At 37.9% G+C, this 23,936-nt stretch overlaps 1 protein-coding gene across 1 annotated transcript; it reads left to right on the top strand.

The window, feature by feature from the left end:
* Positions 1-6: 6 nt before the first annotated feature.
* Positions 7-17,773, top strand: DMAP1 (DNA methyltransferase 1 associated protein 1). Its single transcript, XM_071583429.1, has 8 exons — positions 7-972; positions 1,153-1,316; positions 5,963-6,211; positions 6,312-6,410; positions 9,476-9,670; positions 15,066-15,207; positions 16,196-16,350; positions 16,990-17,773. The coding sequence occupies exons 1-8, from the start codon at positions 762-764 to the stop codon at positions 17,182-17,184; spliced, it is 1,410 nt and encodes a 469-aa protein (XP_071439530.1). The 5' UTR covers positions 7-761; the 3' UTR covers positions 17,185-17,773.
* Positions 17,774-23,936: the final 6,163 nt, after the last annotated feature.

Below are 23,936 nucleotides of genomic sequence, written 5' to 3'. Positions count from 1 at the left end.
AAGTTTGCGTTTGTTGAAATTGCGTTGGTTTTGAAGACGCTCGGGCGTACCGATAGGAAAAATAAATTGCAAGTAGTTGTCTTCAATTAAAGTGACTATTATACTCATATGCTTAATTAGCGATTAATAATTATTGTTAATGAGTGTTACTCTTGATCAGCGAATTATTTTGCCAGTGTAATTGAGAATTAGGGCCATGCGAACAAGCGGGAAAGAATGCAAATAGAAAAAGTATATTGCTTTGAGGGCAAACTTTCAAAGGAATTGGAAAAGATATTCTGAGGTCCGAACTGACTGCCCGGGCACCAAACTCCAAGAAACAGGAAGACTTTGGGACAAGTTATGGTCTCTAATAATCATGAGACATTTGGACCTTGGGAATCACTAGTACTTCTTAGGAAATCACTGTCAATTCCCAGTGCTATGCTAATGCTTGAAACTGGAGTGAAAGTTTCATCCTCACCCTGAAGCTCCATTTTTGTGTCTTTTATTGGGTTTCTCTGCTGAAGATATGTTACTATCAGAATCCCTAATTTGGTTTTGAAGTCAATGGAGAGCTGTGTATTAGGAACACACACCCATTAATTCTGACTTGTTTGTGATACTGAATGACGGTACGCACGTTATTACAGGGTACCAAGTAATATCCTAGTGTTAGGACAGTGTCGTATAAGGGAAATAGAGTTTAGTCAGGGCTAAGTGCCGTTTGTCACCACCACTTCAGTTATATCTATTCTACTGTAGCTTTCCATCGCCAAAACATGGCAGATGTAAGGGATATTCTGGAGTTGGAAAGACCGCCAACTCCTGAACTTACAAAAGAGGCAATTCTAGGAGTTGCGGAGAAAAAGAAAATTAAACCTAAAAAAGCTCATGAGCCCATGAAAAGACCTGAAGGTATGCATAGGGAACTCTTCGCACTGCTTTATACCGATAACATGGATGCAGCCCCGATCTTTCCAACGGACACAGGTAATATTTTACTAAAGATATACTACTTTCCAGTGGTTGTCTTATGAAAGCTATTTCTTAGTCTATTTGTAAATTCTGTCCGATTAAGTGTTTACCTTGATGATGTATCATAATTTTTAAAGTAACATAACCATAGCAGTAATATTAAGTCAAGTTTATAAAATTATTCATTTGTGTTAGGCAAAGGTTACAAGCAGATGAAAGCCAAACTAGGAATGAGGCGAGTAAGGCCTTGGAAGTGGATGCCGTTTACTAATCCGGCCAGAAAAGATGGTGCAGTATTTCATCATTGGAGAAGACTAGCGGATGAAGGAAAGGAATACCCATTTGCTCAATTTAACAAGGTAACTATTTTTACATATATGCGAAGAGAATGTTTTATTAATCCTTATTTGGGGGTGGACCCACTCTTGAATATTTTAAAATGAAACTCGATCACTATAATTTGTATTCATACCAATGTAGCATTATTTCCCCTTTGTCTTGGCACACATTGTAATTAATAGCCCAACCAGTTAGAATATAAATATAAAAAAGGATTTTACTGGAGTTTTGTCTTTATACTGTGTTCAATAACTCTTTAATGCCATTTTAGTTGGAATCCTGACCAAAATTCTTTTCCCATTGAGTAAAACCAAGCCCCATGGATTCAACTGCTACATTATAGAAGGACATGGGTTTTCCATGAATCCCATTAGCCTTAATGGGGTTTTAGCATTAATAGCCATTGATAATAACTACTAACTGGACCACCCAAGTCAAGACCGAGAAGTGCAAGAGTTTACTGAGGAGAGGTGTAATAATAATATTTATTGGTCCCAGGAATTTACAGAGTAAAATATAGGACCAGTCGGAGACAAACAATCAGCTGATCCAGTGTTCCAAAGACTCCAGAAACTATTCCACATACTGACAGCATTTATCTATTAGAAAGTACTTGATGTATTTCTTAAATGTACCCCTCAAAGGAGCAGTTTTTAGGCCTGGTGGCAGACAGTTGAAAATTTTGATGGCCACATGAAAGAGAATCTTATTATACATAGCAGATGAGTGGCAGAATAAATGTGCATCAACACTCGGTGGAGTATTATGCCCATGTACTTGAGCATTGGTGATTAGTTGTTTCATATTATCCTTAACATATATGCATAAGTAATAAATTTACAAGGTTAAGGTAGAATTTTAAAATGTTTGAAATAAGGTTTGTAAGTTTGCCATGGCGGTATTTTTATTCTATTTCTCGTACATCTCTTTTGCATTATAAAAATTCTATCCAAACCACGTGATGCTCTCCAGAAAATAATTCCGCAGCTCTTATGTGACGGAAAGTTGCCGTACATTTTTAGTATACTTAAAGCTAGTATGGATCCCACAGTTTAAGGACTCTTCAATAGACAAACCTAAAAACGTAATGCTGTGAACTCTTATGGGTTGGTCATTAAAGCAGAGGTCTAACAGAGGCACTTCCCCTCTTTTTTTAAATTGGATATAATTTTTTTTGCACATTTACAGACAGTTTATTAACATTAAATTATTTTTCCAAGAGCATCAAGCTTAGCTTGCAACTTGTTAGGGTCCTTTTGGCTCATTGCTGGAGTTTTACAAGCCTTGTATCATCTGCATACAAAATTATGTTGTTATTCTCAATATATCTAGGCAAATCATTGATATATGGTAGAAGTGATAATGGCCCAAGAATGCTACCGTGTGGTACCCCGACACTTATTGTTTCTATGGGTGATAAGTAATTTATTATAATGTTGTTGACCCTGATGCCAAAAACCTCTACCATCTGTTTCCTGTCCTTAAATATGATTTAAGCCATTTTTGGGCAATTCCCCTGATCCCATAATATTCACCTTCACTGAAAAGAATTTCATGATCACAGTATCAAATTCACGTGAAAGATCATTGAGTACACCAACAGAGTATTCCTTCAAGTCCCAAAAAGTCATTATCTTTTTTAGAAAACTTGCAAGATCATCATTGGTACCTTTACCCTCTTGAAATCCAAATTGTTCAATACTTCAAATTTTATTATTAAGGATATATTTCATAAGCCTGTCTCTCATTAAGGATTCAAAAGATTTTAGAAGAATTAGTCAATAAGGACCCGGTTAGTAATTGTTAATATCATCCTTATCCCCTTTTTTACAAATAAGTTTTATCTTTGCTATTCCTAGATTGCCTGGAAAATAGTCATTTGTGGACTCATTTACTATAAATGTTAAGAGTTTGCTAATTGCCTTGGGGCACTTTTTTTTATAAACACAGAAGGGATATCGGTAATTTTGACTGGTGGTTTACTTTTAAGGCTCATGATGACTTCAAGATGTCATCCTCTGTTGCAGAAAAGAGGAGCATAGAAGACATCACATGCTAACAATACTGTGCCTCAAATCTATCGTTACTCATTAATCCATTTTGTAAATTCAGAGGCACATTAGTTCGGTAATAAAGGGCAAACTATGCTTCTTGTTTTGGATCGGATAGAATGATCCCCTCCCCATTTGTTAATGTTAAAATTCCACCTTATATATAGCTCTGGAAGTAGTTAACATAGCCTGGATCATCCTGCCCTTTTTTCAATGCACATAATTTTGTAAATTCATTGCTGGCCTCTCTCACTTCATCTGTCACCCAGTACTTTATTACAGCCTTTCACAGGAACTATTCTTCTAGGAAAGCCTTTGTCAATGATGAGTTTTACTGTGCTTATGAAATAAACACACATTTTGTACACACACATAAACACACTTAATTGTACACACTTTAAATTGAAAAAGGTATCCCATGATATCTTACACAATTGCTCATTCAAAGAATTTACACTATTGATTGGGTAATACCTTTGATATTTCTTGCAGACCACCTCCTTTGACTTAAGGATGAATACTATTTGCGTATAATGGTTAGAAGTGCCTAAGTCGACAACCTTTGAGTGATCATTTTCACTTTATTGGAAAGTAATACAACAAGGTCAATACTTTGAGGTTGCAGTCTCCGTGGTTGAGAGCTGATGAGTGAAGTCCATCAATACAGACACAGAATTTCACTAAGTTCAGTGGATAGATCATTTTGGGAGGATATATCAATATTCAAATCATGATATATTTATATCATAACCTATACTCACATAAGGAAAAATTTTCCCTGTTGGTCTCCTCCAGAGAAATTACGTTTTTTGATTAAATAAAAACTTGAAAAAAAAGGATGATTTTTTCACAACACTTCGTAATTACTGCTCAAATTTTAGAGGGAAATTGTCGACATCACCTCCTGGGGATCTGTTTCCCATTTTCTTAACGTTTGTTAACTTGATTGCTGCAACTTCTATACATCTTATGGTAGAAGTCACTTTTTTTAATAATAATTAAATAACCACTTGTTTCTCACAAAAATACTCATGCCTCCATTTTTGTTTACACTGCAACAAAATTAATGGGCCAATTTGTGTCCATCAGAACTGAAAGATTGGATTTCTGCACTTTTACGCCAGTGTTCACTTATGCATCGAAGTGTCATATTCAGACAACACCAAATTTATTATTGGAAGTTTGTTGCGGATACACTGAATGGTTTGGGGTAAGATGGTGCGCATAACAACCTTATAATCTTGTTTATCAATGCGCCAAAGTCATGCAGGAATCAATCTTGTGCTACTCGTGTATCTCGTAACCATTTGGGTCTGCCTCGGAGGTCGTTGGGGAAATGGATGACACAGACTCGAGTGGTGCTGTGAACTGAGTTCACCCTGATCATTGGATATGACTCTGTTTTCTGAGTGGCTGATACAGTGTTTTTGCCTTTTTTAATATCAACGCATTGAATCTGGATACTGTATCTCCATTTGGCCAGAATTCCTTTTTCTTCAATTCATTAATGATCAACAAGTCAGTGCAGACTTTAAAAGATGCTGAATTTGCAGAAACCAATTGTTTGCAAGTAAACTCCATCCTACAGAAATTTTTCACCCAGTAATTTTTTATCTCCTCCATTTTAGTGTGAGGTGAAGCTCGGTTCACAAATAACTATGCTCGCCTAGATACACCAGATAAGTCACTAATGACTGTGTCATTCCCAAAAATCCAGGGCTTTTGATGCCAGTTTTTGTTTGCTACGTTATTGTTGTTTTGTTGCCTCTTAACTTTTCTTTTATAAATTATTTTGGTGAAGGAAACCTTTTTGTTCAAGTTTTCACCTTTATTTGTTGTTAAGTTCTGCACACCCCCAATATATATCCCTGCTGTAGCAGAGCGCCTTCAGAGATATATCAGTCAGTCCCATGCATTTAAAATGATACTCCCCAGCACAAATATAACGGAAAATAAATTTAGCCTGTGATTTGAGCTGGCTTTTGCAGGAGTCACAACAAGGATGAGCTCTTCCAGGTACTGCCATTTTGAAAAATATTTTATCAGTGCACTGTGCAGGAAAGATAAAGCACTCTTGGGAAGTAAGAAGGGAAAATCATACCTAATTACTAAGATGTGCTAGGGAAATTGTTAATTATCCCGAGAAGATTGAGGAGAGATGGAAAGAACCTGGAGAGGTTCGTTATGTGATACATTAAGCCATGAAGTTTAAACCAAGATGGGGAATATGGTGTAATTTAGGATAACTTAGGCCCAGGCATACTTAAGACTACTAGGTAAAAAGGGAAAATCAATATCAAATAAGTCTGTGGGGGTAGGTAACATCCCTATGGAACTAATTACGGATTTAGGAAAACTTGGAAGGAAGAGATTTTATTATTTATTAAGTTGCATTTAAGAGGGAGGAATTTAGTCTGAAGATATCAGTAGATAAGTGTTAATTCCCATCCCGAAAAAGGGAGAAGCAGTTGTCTGTAAGGACGTAAGAACAAAGGGTATTGAATTTGCACTTTGGTTATAAAAAAATGTGAAAATTTTGAAAGCATTTTTGGCATTGGTAAAATGCAAATGATTGTCATGAAGTGACCATGAGTTTTTAATCAACTCTATTTTAGCAAGTACCAGTTCCAACATACACTGATGGTGAATACAGATCAACCTTAGCTGCTGGTGTACCAGGTGTGACAGCAGGGGGACCAGAAGGGTGGAGTCGTGAGGAAACTGACCATTTAATGGATTTGTGCCGTCGTTTTGATTTACGCTTCCCAATTATCCATGATCGATGGGATCGCTCCAATTTCTCCGAAAGATCAGTTGAAGACTTGAAAGAAAGATATTATGAGATTTGTTCTTTATTAGCAGTAGTAAGTATTGCTCAATTAGTACTTAATGAATGGTGCTTGTTTGATATCTTTGTCAAGGTGAAACCATCCTAATCTTCATTTCCACATGATATCTTTTCAGATGCGGGGGCAAGAAACAAAAACATATGTGTTTGATGCAGACCATGAAAGAAGAAGGAAAGAGCAGCTTCGCAGATTATTTGAACGAACTCCTGATCAGGTAGGCAAATAATTAGTTCTTTATTATACATGTATGTAGTAGAGCGTTGGATTTCTGACTGTAGAGCCCAGGTTCGATTCCCAGGCACACCACGCTGGGTACGCTCAGCTCCACCAAAGTTGTGTGATTTTTTGGGGGCCAGATCTTGGGGAATCTTGGGGATCTTCGGGAAACCATGTCCACCGCAGGAAAAGGAATTGGCCCCCCTACCCTGATGCATGAATTTCACATGCCATCGGGCTTAGTACTGGTTGAATATAACCATCTCCAATAGAACCGACCTTCGGGTTAATTACTGTGTTTATGGTACATATATACACACAAGCACATTTTCTTCTTTTGGTGTTAGAGGTACTAGTCATTAGTCTACATCAATTTTTTCCCCTTCAAAGTATTTTCCATTCGTTTCTATGCACTTATTCTATCCTCTTTTTCACCATTTAGAGCACCCTTAGAAGTCCTCGGCAGTTAGACTCCTTAGTTTTCTCGCTGTTTCTTGCTTCATTGTGTCCACATCTTTCCAGTGATGTTCCCTCATCACGTTCTTGCATTTTAGGAAAAGGAAAAAGTCACAGGGGCTGATATCTGGCAAATAAGGAGGATCAGGGATGGTAATTGAATTTTTTGCCAGAAACTGCCAAACAATCAATCTAGCTTAGGCATGATTTTTGCACTTTTTTAAAACTCAAATGCTCAGTTGAAATAGTGTGCACTGTTGATTTTCCTAAATTCAGTTCATCAGCTGACTTTCGGACAGTTTTTCGACAATCGGTGAGGAGAAGGGGCTGTAAACGATCAATGATGTCGTCAACACAGGTGGTTGAAGGTCGTCCCGGCCTTGCATCATCCGTGGCATCTTGTCGGGCATCTTTAAAACGCTGAATCCATTTGAAAATGGATGTTTTCTTCAGAGGATTATCACCTTAAACAGCGGTCAACATTTCAGTTATTTCTTTTTAACATTTACCGCACTTTGCCAAAGACTTGATGTTGATTCGTTGCTCCATGATTTTGTCAATTTCCATTTTCGACAAGCAGTAAAAAACAAGGACAATGGAAACTAACATAACTGGCACCGTACGCACAGCTCGACAATCCGCCAAGCACAGACAACTCATTGGGTCTCTGGGAACTAGTGCCGCTAGTGGGCGGGGCAGGGCTATAGTCCACGTCATGGCCACCAGTTTGCTCATATATTGTACGTACTACGTATATTGGGTCGCAGTAGTCTAGTGGTAGAGCGTTAGATTGCTGGCTAGAGAGCCCAGATTCGATTCTCAGGCACACCACTTTGGGTACCCTCGGCTCTACCCAAGCTGTGTCATTTATCTGGTACCAGATCTTCCTGGGAAACCATGACTGGCACAGGGAAAGCTCTCTACTATAATGTGTGAATTTCGCATGCTGTCAGGCTTAGTACTGAGTGAATATAACCATCTCCTATAAAACCAACCTTCGGGTTAATTACTTTGTTTATGTTTACGGTACATATATACACACGCACACATTTTCTTGTATAGGTGTTAGATACATCACGTAAGAATTAGATATTGTGTTGTGTGCCCTTCCACCTTTCTTAAAAACCCTGCATATGTCCTTTATATGTGTTTCAATCCCTTTTCCTTATATCTGGGGGAATTTGTTTGCCATTTGGTGGGTTTTCCTGTTCGGATGTGTATTTGATCAATGTGGCTCTTTCTTCTGACTATTCTTGCCTTTAAATGCACTGTACCCTTCACTTTATGACATTGTATGATTGCTTTTCCTAGTTATCATTTCATCTTTGTGTGGTTGTTTATTTCACTGATAGTGGGCAAAGCAGCTCAAGCAGTTAGCGAAAGGTTGATTGTGGGAAGTGGTATGTATAGAAATGGGACAATTAAGGACTGCGTGAGATATGGTGGAGTAATGGCCACTTGTTTGTAGATTGTTGATATGGAATGGGTGGGTGGTGGTGCATTCATCAATGTAAAAAGTGGAACAGAAGTTACAGGAGAGGTGGGTGGTATATGACATTTTTCAAAGAGCCTGTGGCTATTGAGGTTGGTTTGGAAGAAGAAACTATGGAGTGGAAAGAGGGCAGCATTTACACCCTGGGCAGTTGCAGAGTTAGGATTTTGGGAAAGGGTGAGGCATGAGGGCAAATTGGAGATCTTGTTGATTTTATCATGTGATTTTTGTACCTTTTATATGAAGGAAAAATTCATTACTGGAGGTGTTTTTTGTTAATGCTAATTCTGCCAGGTAGGTGTGAAAGTTGGCAGAGGGAGTTTGTGGTGTGTATTGTTGAGTGAGGTAATACCGGATTGGTTTGAGGCCTTCTATCGTGGGGCATGAAGGCATAGAGGGAAGTGATATCCATGGTGGGGATTCGGATGGAGTGAAGGTGGTTGAGGAGGCTCACATAACGGACAGATTATTAAAAAAATTTTGAATTGATGGTTACATTGAATATAAATAAATAAAATATTGAACAATATTTTCTTTCGGTAATTCAAAGAGAAGAAATGGAATGTGTGTAGAAATATCATGATTTTGTGGATGCCTAAAATGGAACACTAATATGGTTGTCGATGTATATTTTATTTTTTCATGTGTCAATGGTTGTTGATACTGGTTGTTAATGATATTATTAGATCCAAAGCATCGGACTTTAATTTTATTTATTCACTCCTGTGGATGTGGGTTTTATTCTAGTGTGAGTTAATGCAATTTTTGTTTTTATTCTGCCATGACATTTAAGTTGTGTGTAAAAATATAGTAGTTCTCAGCCGTGCCTGTTCAGCTGTTAAACATGTAGACTTATATATTCAGAATTTTTTTTTGCCCATATCACAGTTTTCCTATGAACTAAATATCAAATATATGTAAATGTTTGGATTACTGGTAGCCTCTCTTGCAATAGCCTTAAGATTTTTTCTATTTTAGGTGTGCCAATTTATTTATTAGTTTGCCTTCTAATAACTTTCTTACCATGAAAGTTCACCAATTTGTTTTTCCTCATATGTTATAACTGTCATTAGTCTGGTCATGTAAGTTCTTATTTATTAATGTGGCTTTTACAGATAGAAGAGGAGCAGACTTTGTTGAATGAACTTCGAAAAATTGAAGCTCGCAAAAAGGAACGTGAGAAAAAGACTCAAGATCTTCAGAAGCTAATAACAGCTGCGGACAGTCAAGTAGAGAGTCGCAAGGCTGAGAGGAAAGTCAACAAGAAAAAGTTGTTGCACCACCCACTGAGACCACGTCCTGATGCAATGGTGAGTGCTGAGGAGATAACTTCTTTGGATGCCCATGTAAATTCTGTGTATATTGTGATTTTGTAAAAAAAAAGGTTTGTAGTTTGGATTTTTGAAGCTTTTAAACTAAGATAATTAAAATATTATTATTTTCTTTGCTGAGAACAATAGTTGGTTTTTAAAATTTTGCATGAGCATTATAATTATTTGGATATACAGAATGTAGGTGTGTTGGTCTGGTGTTTCTGACTGGTTCAAACCTTAATGGTGTGATTTTAAAGCTTCCAGAAGAGTAGAGTTGTATTACCCAAACACTATGACATTGGTATGTACGAGGGTCATCCGGAAAGTAGTACCCGTTCGTGAAATAAAAAGACAAAAGTAAATATTAACAAACATAAAAAATTTTATTTGAAAGAGGATACTTTAAACTACTTCTCAACATAATCTCCAAGCAAATTAAGGCATTTGTCATAACGTGTGACAAGTTTCTGTATTCCTGCTGCATAGTCCTTCGCCGCCAGCTCATTGAGATACGCGAGGGACCCATCTTGCACAAATTTTTGCATAATGCAGATGGTGTTTAACAATTTCATGAACAATTGTTCGAGAAACATTGGGAAAATGCTCACAGATGTCATCAATTGTGACGCGCCGATCGTTCCTCACGAATTCGTCAACTGAGCTCACCAGTTGGTCTGTAATGACAGACGGTCTCCCCGAACGCTCATCGTCGTGTGTGTTCCCCCTCCCCATGTTGAAGTTGCGACACCACCGCCGAACAGACGACTCGTCCATTACATTGTCTCCATACACCTCCTTTAATTGGCGATGAATATCACATGGGCGAACGTTTCTTGCATTGAGGAATTTAATCACTGCCCTCACTTCACAACTGGCGGCGTTCTCAATTTTTTAAACATTGTAAACAATCACAGAAACAACACAGGCAATGCTAGCGTCACGCAACTTGGCTCAGAGAAGGCAGACAAGCCACTGAAGCTATCTGACCTCGTCCAGCGGCTACTCGCGTCGTCAGCACTTCATGCGGCACGAACGGGTACTACTTTCCGGATGACCCTCGTATATTATCATTTTCACACACACGTGGGCTAGTCTTGCTGTAACATGTAATGCCTTTTCTTAAAAATAACTTTTGACTATCGGTATTCTCGCTGCTCTGAAAGATTGAAACCTTGTCTTCAATATTTCTTTGAGCTCATCAACAAGAAGAATATGATACATGTACAGCTTTCAACAATAGGACTGCATTCCTTTGCACCTTTTTATGAAATATTCTGATTTTACTGAAGTGTTCACCATTGAAATTGATGCATGAAGTTTTTTTTAGCCAGGGATGTGCTGGTGCTGATTTCATCTTCTGTTGGCAATGATTTATGTTCATGATTGCGCATCAATTTAAAGTGTTTCCCCACCACTTTTGTTAGTAATTCTACTCTTAGTAGAACGAAAAGTGAATTTACTAAAATGTGAGATGAGCAGCAAAATTTCATGAAGTATTAGAAATAATAAAGGAGAAATATTGCTGCAAAGTAAGTGCACAGAAATTAACTGCAATTGTAATGTTTTTACATTCATGACAACAGAGTAGTGATGGTAGTCAATCAAATAACATTTGATTACTTATTTTTATGCTATCATTTAAATGTTATGTGCACATGTACCAATCTACCAGGTTATTCCATCGGAAAACAATCGAATTGCTTCCATTATCATGTTTGGCACAATTATTTCTCATGCTATGATAGTAATGTAATGTTCTACCATTGGATGAAGAAAATTTTTTTTTGGAAACCAAATAAGTCAACATTCTTTTTTCACATTTATGCTTGTATATTTTCCAAATGACCACTGTCTTGTTTTTATTTGCTATGAGTAAAGTGTGCCAGCCAACACCTTGCTACTTATGAATTTTGTGAATTGCAAGAAATTTCAAAATTACAATACCAAAAGATAGATTTCAAAAACCTTGGGGAAACGTGAATTCTGAGAACTGAAAAATGATTTTTCACTGCATAAACCAAAAAATTTAGCTTGTTCAATGATATTATTGGATGTTTTCCGGGATATTCTCTGTTTCCACGTAAATGAGTAAAAGAGAGACATCGGCTGTTTTCCAATCTTGTTGCTCTTTACCGTCATACAAGGACTTATTGAATTATGGTGAGGGTGAAATTTCTAGTGCCATTTCTTTCATTGGAGCCTTGGGTCTGTTGATTGAATATGGTATGCATCATCACTATTACACATACTTCCAAAATCTTTGTTTAAGATCCTAACCTTGGCTATACTGTCTGAATACCTATATAATTAAATCATACAAAACAATATTGACTGTGATAATAGAGGTATTCTCTCTTGTAGCGTTAGCATTCATGGGTAAAAGTGCAATATGAAAAATATGTATTTGCACTGAAGGCTAAATTTTTGCTTTTCTTATAATTGATTATCATCTGTTCAGTGGTGCAATTTATGTATTCATGTATTTTTTCTAAAATGTCTTCAGAAAGGTCTGATTGTTCATGATAGGTGAAAACTATTGGTTTGGAGAAATGAAGATAAAAAATGTAGTGATGTGTATGAAGAGAAGGCTAAGGAAATAGGTGACAATAATATAAAAACCTTGAGAGGTTGTGGGTATTGAAACTCACATTTTGAAAGGCCAAGTAACACCTGGAAAAGCATGATTATTCTCTTGAAAACTCTTAAAGCTGCTTGATGTTGAAATTAGGACTCAATCAGCCACTCTTTGAATTTTAAATGATGATTTTTCATAAATTAAGACCCAATAACAGCAAATAACTTGTGTGTATCAAAACTAATTGACAAGGTCTGTTCCAAAAGTAGTTGAACTGAGTTGATTAAAAAAAATTTATTGCTAGAATTGATGCATTTACTCAAAAGTCTTTTAAATAGCACCCTTTTGCTTCCGGAATCTGCTAAGCTCCCTCGTCACGGCCTGTTGTAATGCTTCCACCAAGCCGTGGTGACATCATTTCAGTAGGGATATGGGCAGGGAAAGAGGAAGAAGTCTGGTGGGGCATTGTCTATAAAATATGAATCCTCACTCATATGATGAAAAAGCTCTTGGCTGATCCGTGTGTGAGTCCGTCCGAGAATACTCCTGGCACCAACTTCACGCACACCTTTCTCATTCCCATGTTTTTGGTCACAAGCAATGCAATATTACTCTTAGGGATGCCAAGTTCATCAGAAACCATGCGAACACTTAATCTATAATCCCTGTCCAGAAAAGCCTTCTTTCTTGCAAGATTTTCATCACTTTTGAGGTTGAAAGGCATCCTGAACGTTTGGTGTCTTCAAAATCTTCTCTATCCCCCCGGAACTACTTGCACCACTCAAAAACACTCGATCCACCTATATCATTACCATCATAAAGCTGCCTTGAGCTTGTCATGAGTTTTTCCCAGATTACCAAGTTTGATGCAAAATTTGATGGCATAGCGGTGTTCTAATAACCGGTTCATGACGGAACATAACTGTATACATTTTAGAGGTTTCACAAATGAACGATCTTCACTCCACAAAAGCTGGAAGCCGACTGCCTCCAGCCTTTCCAGAGACTCCCCTCCCTCGAACCAAACCAGAGAAACTGCCACCCATCCATTCATCTATCTGGGAAAAAAATGCCATGCTGTTTTTTGGACAGACCTTGTATGTTGTATTCATAAGTGGCATCAGAAATTACCAATTTAATTAATGTTATCCATGCATATTAATTTTTTTGTTGTAGTGGGTAATAGTGCTGGAGAAATGATGTTAATGTATATTGAAGATAAGCATTATTTTGGGTAACTATGTTTTTATGATATTTATGTATGAGGATTAAGGTATTTGAGACTATTGATTCCCTCCTAAAACATCGCAACGTTTTCTTCCCAATCTCCGCATTGTAAATATTTTGAGCAGCATGATTATCACATAAAATTAAGCAAATTGTTAACCTACCTCTCTCACCCAAATGTAAATGGATAAATTACCCACATTGCACCTCAATGTCCTTTTTAGGGGCTCCAAAATTACATAAATATTTTTAGGAGAACCTGAGATAGAAATTGTAGGTTGGATTTGATCAGTAATGAAGTATGCATTGTGTAATGCACCAATATGATGCATAAAGAGGTTTCCATAATAGGGAATAAAAAGGTAGGAAGAAGCATAGTCAACATAGAGCAAGCAACGGATAGAATATTACTAGTAGAAATAAAAGCAGAATTGATGAACTTGGTCATTGCAGCTGGAGAAGCAGTAGACTAATTCCGGTGTCTGGTTTCTCTCCACCCTTCATCCTTTTCCATCCATCCCTAATGGTGGAAATGACCTTAGATGTTGGTTGCGTGCTGTAAATCTACGACTGATTAACAGTCATTAAAATAGTTGTTTCTTTTTCTAATTGATAATTGTAAAGTGGAATGCTAATTTTTCAGCTCTTATGCTCAGAACTGTGCAAAAGTTATAAATAATAATGAGTTAAAAGGTGCAACATTGTCCATACTTTTTGTTGCTAAGGATTGTGCTGAATTAATTGAGTCTGCCATTTTCTGGGGCAGGAAAGTGAATTGGAAAACCCATTAAAGGAGGATGTTAGGAAACCTCTTGAAGAAATAACTTAGTTTTAGGTGCCAATCCAAAAGTGTTGTTTGAGAGTCTAGAGGATTTTGTATTTTGATCTACAGTTAATACCATATGATCCCTTGTCTCGATCTACACCTCCATAACCCTGTCGTACATATTACCCCTCTTGGATTCCTGTGATTTATCATGCAGGATTTTGATGAAGCCTAAAATCTCTTAAGTACGCATGTCAGCCATCCAGCCATCAGCAATATGCATGTCATTTGAATGTCAGCTATCCAACCACCGACTTCAGTCGACCCAAAAGTTAAGCGGAGGGTAGAGGTCACCAATCCTGAACCCTATACAGCATTTGTAATTCATACATCAGGGTAGCAGGGGGCAGTTCCTTTTCCTGTGCCCGCTACGGTTTCCCAGGTGGATCAGGCAGCTGGGGTAAATATGAGGATAACCAGATTCATCCCTGAATATTGAACCCAAGCTATGTGATTAATACTCAAGTGCTTAACTCACTGGAGTACCACATTCCCATGACTCATGCTCAGGAATATGCTCATTTACTTGGTTGGCCAACATTATTTGTTTTCATGCCAACTTCACTTTTTCTTCCACTAATGTTTCTAAATTACTTGAGTTTAATTGAAGGTACACTTTCTTGCGTTTTGATAATTTTTCAGCTGATGGTAGTTATTTTTTACATTTATTGTTATAATTGTTTTGCTTTTTCCTAAAAAATAAGTTAAAGATGGTGTTTTGATTTAGGTTTATCATTGAAACTATTTGCTTTGTCAATTGATAGGCAGTAGAGACTGCTGGCATCAAGTTTCCTGATTTTAAAGGCACCGGAGTGTCTCTTCGTTCTCAAAGAATGAAATTACCTGCAAGTGTTGGGCAGAAGAAGACGAAAGCAATCGAGCACTTACTCCATGAGCTCAGCATTGGTAATTATCTGATTTTCATGCTTAGCTTTAAATTTTGATGCTTGAAAACGGGTGCCTCTGAGCACTGTTAAGTTAAATTGATATTAATAGCCTGTGATGCACTGATCATATTGGTGCCAACACCAGTGAAAACCTTAGAACATCCAACATGTCTGCTATAATGTTATATGGAATTTCTCTAATGCAGGTAATGATGTGGGAAAATATTTTTCTGCCAAGAGGCAATTGGCATCAATATTACAGTTGTCTACCTCTAATGAAAATATAGTTTTAAGTGTTGATTAGTTAATAATTAAGCTGTTAAGCACCGCCTGCAGTTATTTAAGCTATAAAAGCTTGGCTGAATTTGAAATCAATGTTAAATAGTTGTGTCATTGAAATTGGTGCTAGTTATCTCTCCTTCCTTTTTATATATCTCCTAAGTAAAAGGATTTCACTCTCTTTTTTAACTCTTTGTCTTTATTTATTATCAGGCATGACATTTAACCATATACATCTTAATTATGCATGCATTTGTACGCTTAAGTGATATGTGCAAATTTATTAAAACAACTTTATTTTGGTATTGCTACAATAAATCCTTTATATGTGTTCACCATTTTTCAACTTTTAGCTGAGTCTCTAATACTTATATAAATTCATGTGTACAATACAGCATCAAATTTAAAATCTAATTTTTGGGGAATATTTAGCCGAAGTCATGGAATAAGAAGAAAGGTAGGGTTGGATCATGTTAATAGTGGCTAAAACATATGCTGTTGTGGTATTATGCTTACATGTTGGTGTCATTGAAACTATTCTTGCTATGTTATTCTGTGTTTATTTGAGGAGTATTGCCACAAACTAAATTGTATTAACTTTAAAATATTTAGCAGTCACCTCACCACTAATATGTTTTTCCTTTCCCGGGTATGCTCTTTACTGGTATTGGATTTTAAATGTATTTCAACTTTTTTTTCACCCTGCCAACTTTTTATCTCTTTTTTAGAGCTCAACCCAATGTCTACGGAGGACATAAGTGTTCATTTTAATGAACTTCGGAGTGATATGGTGCTTCTCTATGAGCTCAAGACTGCATTAGCGACTTGTGAATTTGAGCTGCAAACTTTACGTCATCAGTATGAAGCGCTGAATCCAGGAAAGGTGAGTATTATTCAGTACACTCATTACTGCATACACTAGGAGCCTGTGAAGCTTCAAGATTTGATTAAATTTGTGAATCATTGCCCTCTAGTTGTGGTATTGTTTATTGCCATATCCTTCCCTCCAGCTTCAGCTAACCCATACACTGTTTGTGAACAAAGAAACTATAGGAATCAAACTAAGCCATGTGAATAGCCTTCTGCTGTAGTCTCTACTCTGCCAGCTCTAAGAAAGTAAAAAGATAGTTACAAAGATCATGCTATTTGTTTTGAGCTTCACAGTAAATTTGGTGTAAGTTTTGGTCCAGAATGAATATCTATGGAAATGACAAGTCAAAAAATCAGTTAGAGAATTTGTGGAAGATCAATTAATTGTAATGAAATTTTCAATGAAGTTTCATCTGCATTAATGATATTTGTTTGCTAAAATATTAGCATTCACTGGATACTAAATATTTATGTTTATCATTATGGGAGACATTAATGAGAGTAAAAATTATTCGCCTTAGCCTGTATTGTAGATGATTTTTATGCTTTGACATTTCTGTATTTTAATGTATGTATATTAGTAGATGACTCCATTAAATGTTACTGTCATGGCTTCTCCCTCAGTTCTTTCAATGATAATTTTTGCTTGCAGACTCTGGCTATACCTTTGAGTGTTTCGTCTGCCTCTGACAAGACTTTCTCCCTGTCGTCATCTGCTGTGTCTAATATGCAGCCCCCACAGTTGATGCCTCAATCTATGGAAATTCAAAAACAGCCAAAGCCCATGTCAGAAATAATTGATGTGGTGGGATCGCCTGGAACCCCCCCAGGAGTGTCTGGCACATGAAAAGTTCTCCATCAGCTGGAAAATAGCTTCAGAGTATTCAGAAGTATTGAAAACTGGGAAAGAAGTGATCTAAAGTTGCTGTTTGTTGTGGGATGAATGGTTGGTATTGTTACCATGATTGATGTTTATATTTTGATTAGGTGATGAAAACTTTCATACTTAATCAAAAATTTCTCCTCGGGGGATAAACTAGGACTGCTTTTTGTCAGAAGGGTTAGATTTTTCCTGATTCACCTGATTTGGGCATCAATTTTTTTAATGGAATAAATCTGTATTAAGGAGTCTTCTGAGTCAATATTAGTGGATGTCCATAATCTGACCAGCTTTATTACTTTCCGTGCCAAATATTGCAGAATGTGCATTCAGATCAGTCAAGAGTAACATCTCTTACTTTTCATTTGAGAATTTTATATTTGTGTCGCTTCAATATTGACATTTCTATGAAAGGGTTTTTATTGGCATTGCCATGATGGTAGGAAATAGTTCCAGTAATATGGTGGGGAAGTAAACAAAGATGACCTGGATATGAATGTTCAGCTCATTTCAGTGCAAATACTCCCCTCTTCCTGAAAAAGTGTCTGTGGGTACATCTTCTGCATCTAAAAAGTTTACGACCAAGAATACCAAGTGCAGACCAAGAATACCCATCTTGAGCTGATTTTTTCGCTGTGTGCTGGTGTTGCTATGTTACTCAAGTTGCCTTTGAATTTTTTTATGTGTATGTATCAATGAACAAGTTAACTCCTTGGGCTGTATTTATTGTACATTATCTCCTAGCAGTTAATAAAAAACATTTTTGTCTCAACAAGAATGGTATAAAATCAGATGGTTATATGTTTCACATCATTAGTTCTAGAGTTCATATGGAGTCATGTGAAATTTTTATGAGCATCATCAAGTCAATTAATGTTCAATAGCTTCATAGTTATTTTAAGAAAAATTATGGATTCATATGGCACATTGTACCATCCAAGTTCTTAAGTGTTCTATGAGTAATTTTACTAAATGGAAAGTTACAAGGTGTGATAAAAAAAAGACGGGAATGATTTCCTCACTTGTTTATTTCAACGGATACAGCTTATTTGAATTCTCACCCACAAAGTCCAAGCCTTGGCTGACGACACACCTTTGCCAACGTTTCTTCCAGCTCTCGAACCCTGCCTGGTAAGCCGCCTTAGGGATCCTCTTCAGGTCTGCCGAGCAATTACTTTTTAATGTCCGCAATAGAGTCAAATCAGCATCCTGTCAAGGTTGATTTTTACTTTGGAAACAAAAAAAAGTCTGATGAAGCCACGTCTGGAGAGTAGAGTGGCTGCAGGATCATGGAAGTTCCGGTTCTGGCAAAAAACTCTGTCACGATCAGCACCATGGGAGCCGGTACATTATCGTGGTGGAAACACCATGCATTGTTTCTCCACGTCTAGCCTCTTTCAGCTCACTGCGACCCTCAGCATCTTCATAAACTTTATGTGGAAATCTTTGTTGGTGGTTTGACCTTGAGGGACATATTCGTAAAGAATCAGCCCTTGTCAATCGAAGAAACACGCCAACATGACCTTCACATTGTACCGAACATGCGAGATTTCTTTGGTCGCGGAGAATGAGGACCTTTCCACTGATAAAACTGGGCCTTTGCCTCAATATCATAACCGTAAACCCAGGTTTTGTCACCATTTAGAATGGATGGGTTCGAGAAGCTCTGGGTTGGCTTTGACTCGATCCAGGAGTTCCTGATAAATGTCCCCACGTTTTTGTCTCTGTTCATCAGTCAGCACCCATGAGATGAATTTTGATGGGATGTGCGTCATGCCCAAAATGTCTGTCGAAATTGCCTGACAGGATCCAAAACCAATGTTTACTTCCTCGGCTATCTCCATAACTGTGAAACGGCGATTTGCCCACACCAAATCGTTCACCAATTTGACATGGTTGGGGTCTGTCGAAGTGGAAGGCCACGAATCATGTTTGTGAATCTTCATCTGTCGAGGGTCTGTCCGATTTAAAATGACTGTGCCACTCAAAACACTGGCTTCGACTCATAGCTTCATTAACAAAGGCTTGCTGAATCATTCGAAATGTCTCCGCCGCACTTTTACCAAGTTTCAAACAAAATTTCACCCACACATGCTGTTCCTCTAGCTCCTTCATTGCTGCTGTTGCATGTGGCAAAGAACAGGTTGAGACATGTACTGCTGCTGCTGTATATTGACTCAATGTAAGCAAATGCCACACCTCTCGCTTTAGTCATCAGATGTGTCGCTAGATGGCGCATTGTCTCGTTTGGATCTGTTGGATGGTTTGTGCAGAATAAAATTAATCTGGTCTTTTTTTGATTACACCTTGTGAACTGCCTGCGATAGCATCTAAAGGATAATATGACAGTCTCAATTCAGACTTCAATTTGAGTTGCAGCTTTAACCATGATGTTTAAGTGCAGTGTCAAAGGTGAAAATTATCAAGCTAAACAATAAAAATAATTGATGAATATTTAGACATTTAGACCTGTCTTATGTTTACAGTAGTAGTAGTGTTTAGGGGAGGCGACCGACTGCTGAGGTCATTTGCACCATAGGGGATGGACAGGAAAGGATGAAGGGTGGAGAGAAACCCGGCGTCGGCATTAGCCTACTCTTTACGAAAGGCGCCAAGGGGTCCGCAGCTTAACATGTCATCCGACGGACAGTGTACTCACTCAAAGTGCCCTCCACAAAGCACCTCAAGTAGGGATCGAGATACCTCTGAAAAATATTCAACAATGCCGGGATTTGAATCCGAGCCCTCTGGGTGGGAAGCCAGTATGATAGCCACCGCACAAATCCTGATCCCCCTATTATGTTTACTATCGTCATTTATATGCAAAGTGGTTGTTCAGAGATAAAGTTAATTGTACTATGCAAATGATTTTTCATGTAAAATGTAATTTGAACTGAAAATTTTCTGACAACTAATATTTGTACTATGGTTACCAAAACTTTTGTGGTGTTTAGAATTAGATGAGGCTTGGTAGAGTGGCACCTACCTATACTAAAGTGAATTATCCCTGTGGGCCACAAGATTTCATGTCCTTGTCATTGTGCCCAAAGTCCTTGCAACAACTTGGTAGATAAATAAATTTAGTACAGTACCCCTGCAGATAGGGATTGAGAATACTCCTGCAGTATACCTGCTTGTCGTAAGAGGGATGCATCAGGACAGTCTCGTGGATCTGCTATCTGTGTGCGGTGCTACCATCTGGCCTGTGATCCACCCAGGTGCTTGCCATGTCTGGTGACCCATAAGTGAGAAAAGGGTATCCGGGAAGGTGAGCTCTTTGATTCCTAACTGTGCTTGGATGCCTGGTATAGACCAGGTAGTGATATCCCTTCTTGGGATATCATTCATATAAATGGATGGCCAGGGGCTAGCTACCCCCATTAAATCAGCTTCTGTCACCTCTTTGTTCCAGTTGCAAGTGCCAAGGCCAAGCGCTGGTGGGAGTTGGTGTAGGGCAGTTGGATGTGTAAGTGTTTTGCATTGAAGTTTCTACCCCAAAACAGACAACCACTCCAAAATTGCTGTAGCCCTCGAGCTAGCCCTGGTGACCGCTGTGAATTTGTGGTGCGGTGTGTTGAGTGTGTGGCTTAGTAAAGAGTGGGGAGGCCGGGGGATGAATTTTAATATTTGTATTAAGGAAATACACCTCCACCACCATCCCATCCTGACAGAGGCTGGGAGGAAAATCATTAATGCCAGTAGCAAGTAGTTGATTATGTGGTGCTCAAAGGAAAGGGAAGTATTTTCTAAGGTGTCTCCCTTCCTATTTGTATAAAGCTTTATCAAATTTTACACCTGGTGGAACTAATGTCAGTCAAAAAACTGTGCAATAGTGCACTGTTAATAGAAATGGCAAGCAAGAAGAAATGCTAACATCTCATGGCGATAAAATTATTACAAATTATTCCTGTCCAGGTCGAAGCCTATAAGACCCTTGAAACAAGTCTGGGTGTGTTGTCCCATGTTGGCTTGGTACAGTTAGTTATCGAAGAGATTAAAAAATAGATGGCCTCAACGAGTGCTCAATGCTCATCAGTTGAGGGAAAAGTTGAGACAATCAACCCTACCTCAATTGCCCTCGCATTCTTCTCAGACCAGATCCATGTAAAGGTTTTTATAGGGTGCGAACGTATCCCATTGCGACTTTTCATCTAGAAGCCTATGCCTCGCGTAAAATGCCCATGCTTCACATATCTCTATAGGGTGTGTGAGCAAGCCTACCTGTCCATGTTGCGGCAAGGACAAACATGATGGGTCGAATTGTGACTCCACGTCCTTCTGTGTTGATTGCGAAGTAAAACACCCTGTTTATTCCTGTGACTGCCCTGAAATGCAGGGCAAAAAGAAATTAATGGAAATTAAAACTTAAATTCAACTTCCATACTTCGAAGCACAAAAAACATTAATGTAAATGAATGCCCCCACTTTCTCTCGCTCCTTTGCCACAGTTGTATCTCAGCTAATTGAGCGAGCTACTGTCTTCTCACAAATTGAAAATAGAATTCCAGAAACTGAATGAGAATATGTTGCGGCAGTTATTTATTACCTTAGAAATGCAAGGTATAAGTCAAAAATTATTAGACCAGCAAAAGTACTTTCAGAATTATTTATCACATCAGGTACTGACCCCGTCATAAACGAAGATAGTGACGAAGACTAAAACTATTATTGTAATGTGATTTTGAACATTTTTTACTTTTTGTAATTATATAAAATTTCATTATTATTAATTAAAATTGAAAGAAAGGTCTAATATGAAATAAAATTTGATTATTTTATTAATTTAATCCATAAATGATAATCACCTCGCGAATAAAGGGGAGGGGGGAAATCGTTATTTGTCACATTTAAATGAGGTTATGTGCTTAAAATATGAAAAAAATCATTGAAAAAATGCAGTTTTTTCGAATTTAGAGTATGTTTCGGTCTGTAAATGGCCAACCTGGCCCTGCTATTAGAAAAAACGGAAAAAATAGTTGAAAAACCATTCTGCATTCACATGCAGTTGAGGTTATTTGCTTAAAACATGGGAAAAATACCAAAAAAAGAGGGTTTGTCGCATTTTGAGCATGTTCTGGTCCGAAAATGGCAAACCTGATCCCGCTATTAGATATGACAAAAAAATATATCAAAAATCGTTATTTATGGAAATGCAGTTGAGTTGGTGCTAAAAACATGGAGAAAACACCGAAAAAATTGGTTTTTCAGAATTTTGAGGATGTTCTTGAGAGAAAATGGCAAATCTAACCTTGCCATTCATAAGAACGGAAAAAATACACGAATAATAATTTTTTAGAAGTTTGCCAGAAATTACCTACATAACCTAAATTTTTTTTAAAAATTCAAATAATTTTCCTAAGCTCAATTTTGATCCAAAAGATCAGATTTTTTTATAGTAAAGGATCGCTCAGGAAAATTGTTTTTCGAATAATTAGGCTAAAAGGGTTTCTAAATATTTAATTTTGAGTGCCCAATCCCAAATAAGAATCCAGCCGAGTGCAGATTTTACCATCTTATCCCGCTATAGCCTTAATCAGACCTCCAATTTAGTTTCCAGTTGAGAAAGCTTGAAACAATATACACCAAATTATTCAGTGTAGCTACGCCTTGCATGAGTGCATTGTAATCATGGAGTGGTCGAAACGAGTTTTTTTTATTTTTCATTTGTCTTTATAAATTACTAGGCCATTTGTCCCATTTTTCCCCTACCTGAACTCCATACTTACTTCCATTCTAGAAACGCAAAAATTATGTTCATCATCTTTAAAATTAATACAATCTGTGTTGTTCTGCTGAAGTCAGTTCATTTAATTCTCTATTATTCTCAATATCAGTCCATACAAATATGCCTTGGAATGGATCCATTTTAATTAAGATGTGATCCAAACCTGTTATTCCAATTTCAGATGTGTCTTTATAAATTTCTAGACATTTTGCCCCTCCTTCGTTGTTTTTACATTTTCGATGCCTTCTCTTCTGACAATGCCAAAACAATTCTCATCACTTTTGACATGTATCCAAACTACGTCGAGATTTTGGAATCATCCTGGGACCTGAGATCCGCCATGACTCATAATACCTCGCCAGGTATGGACCGCATCCACAACGCTTTTCTCCGGAATATTCCGGAATCAGCGTTCGGGGAGATCCTCAACACTCGACCAATTGTGGATCGAGGGTAGTTTCCCAAGCTCCTGGCGGGAGTCCATAGTGATACCTATTTGAAAACAGGGCTAGAACAAAAATGACCCGAATAGCTATCGTCCCATCTCTCTCACCAGTTGCGTGTGCAAAGTGATGGAAAGAAGGGTCAACCGACGCGACGGCTCGAATGATACTTGTAGAGACGACACCTTCTTTCAGACGCTCAGTGCAGTTTTCGGCGTGAAATCCACGACAGACCGTCTAGTGCGCACTAACAATTTCATCCAGGAAACCTTTCTACTACGCCAACTCGTCGTAGCCGTCCTATTCGATCTCTACGATAGTGTGTGGCGACGAAGAGATGAGCAACATCTTCGCTAAAATACTGGAAAAAAGGTTCAACAACACCGGAAGCACGCCACTGATGCAATTATCAACTCGTACAGCATCACCCTCTCACCGAGCAGCCAACCATCTCCCGCTACCCCTGAAGAAGTCTGCGCCGTGATCAAGCGCCAAAAACCGAAAGGTGCCGGGGGTCCAGATGCCATTTCCAATAAGAATTAAAAAGTTGC

This window comes from Hetaerina americana, unplaced genomic scaffold (assembly GCF_022747635.1).
Source record: "Hetaerina americana unplaced genomic scaffold, ioHetAmer1.1.p SCAF_14, whole genome shotgun sequence".
In the NCBI taxonomy this organism is placed as follows: domain Eukaryota; kingdom Metazoa; phylum Arthropoda; class Insecta; order Odonata; family Calopterygidae; genus Hetaerina; species Hetaerina americana.
This window is presented reverse-complemented; position numbering and strand designations above follow the sequence as displayed.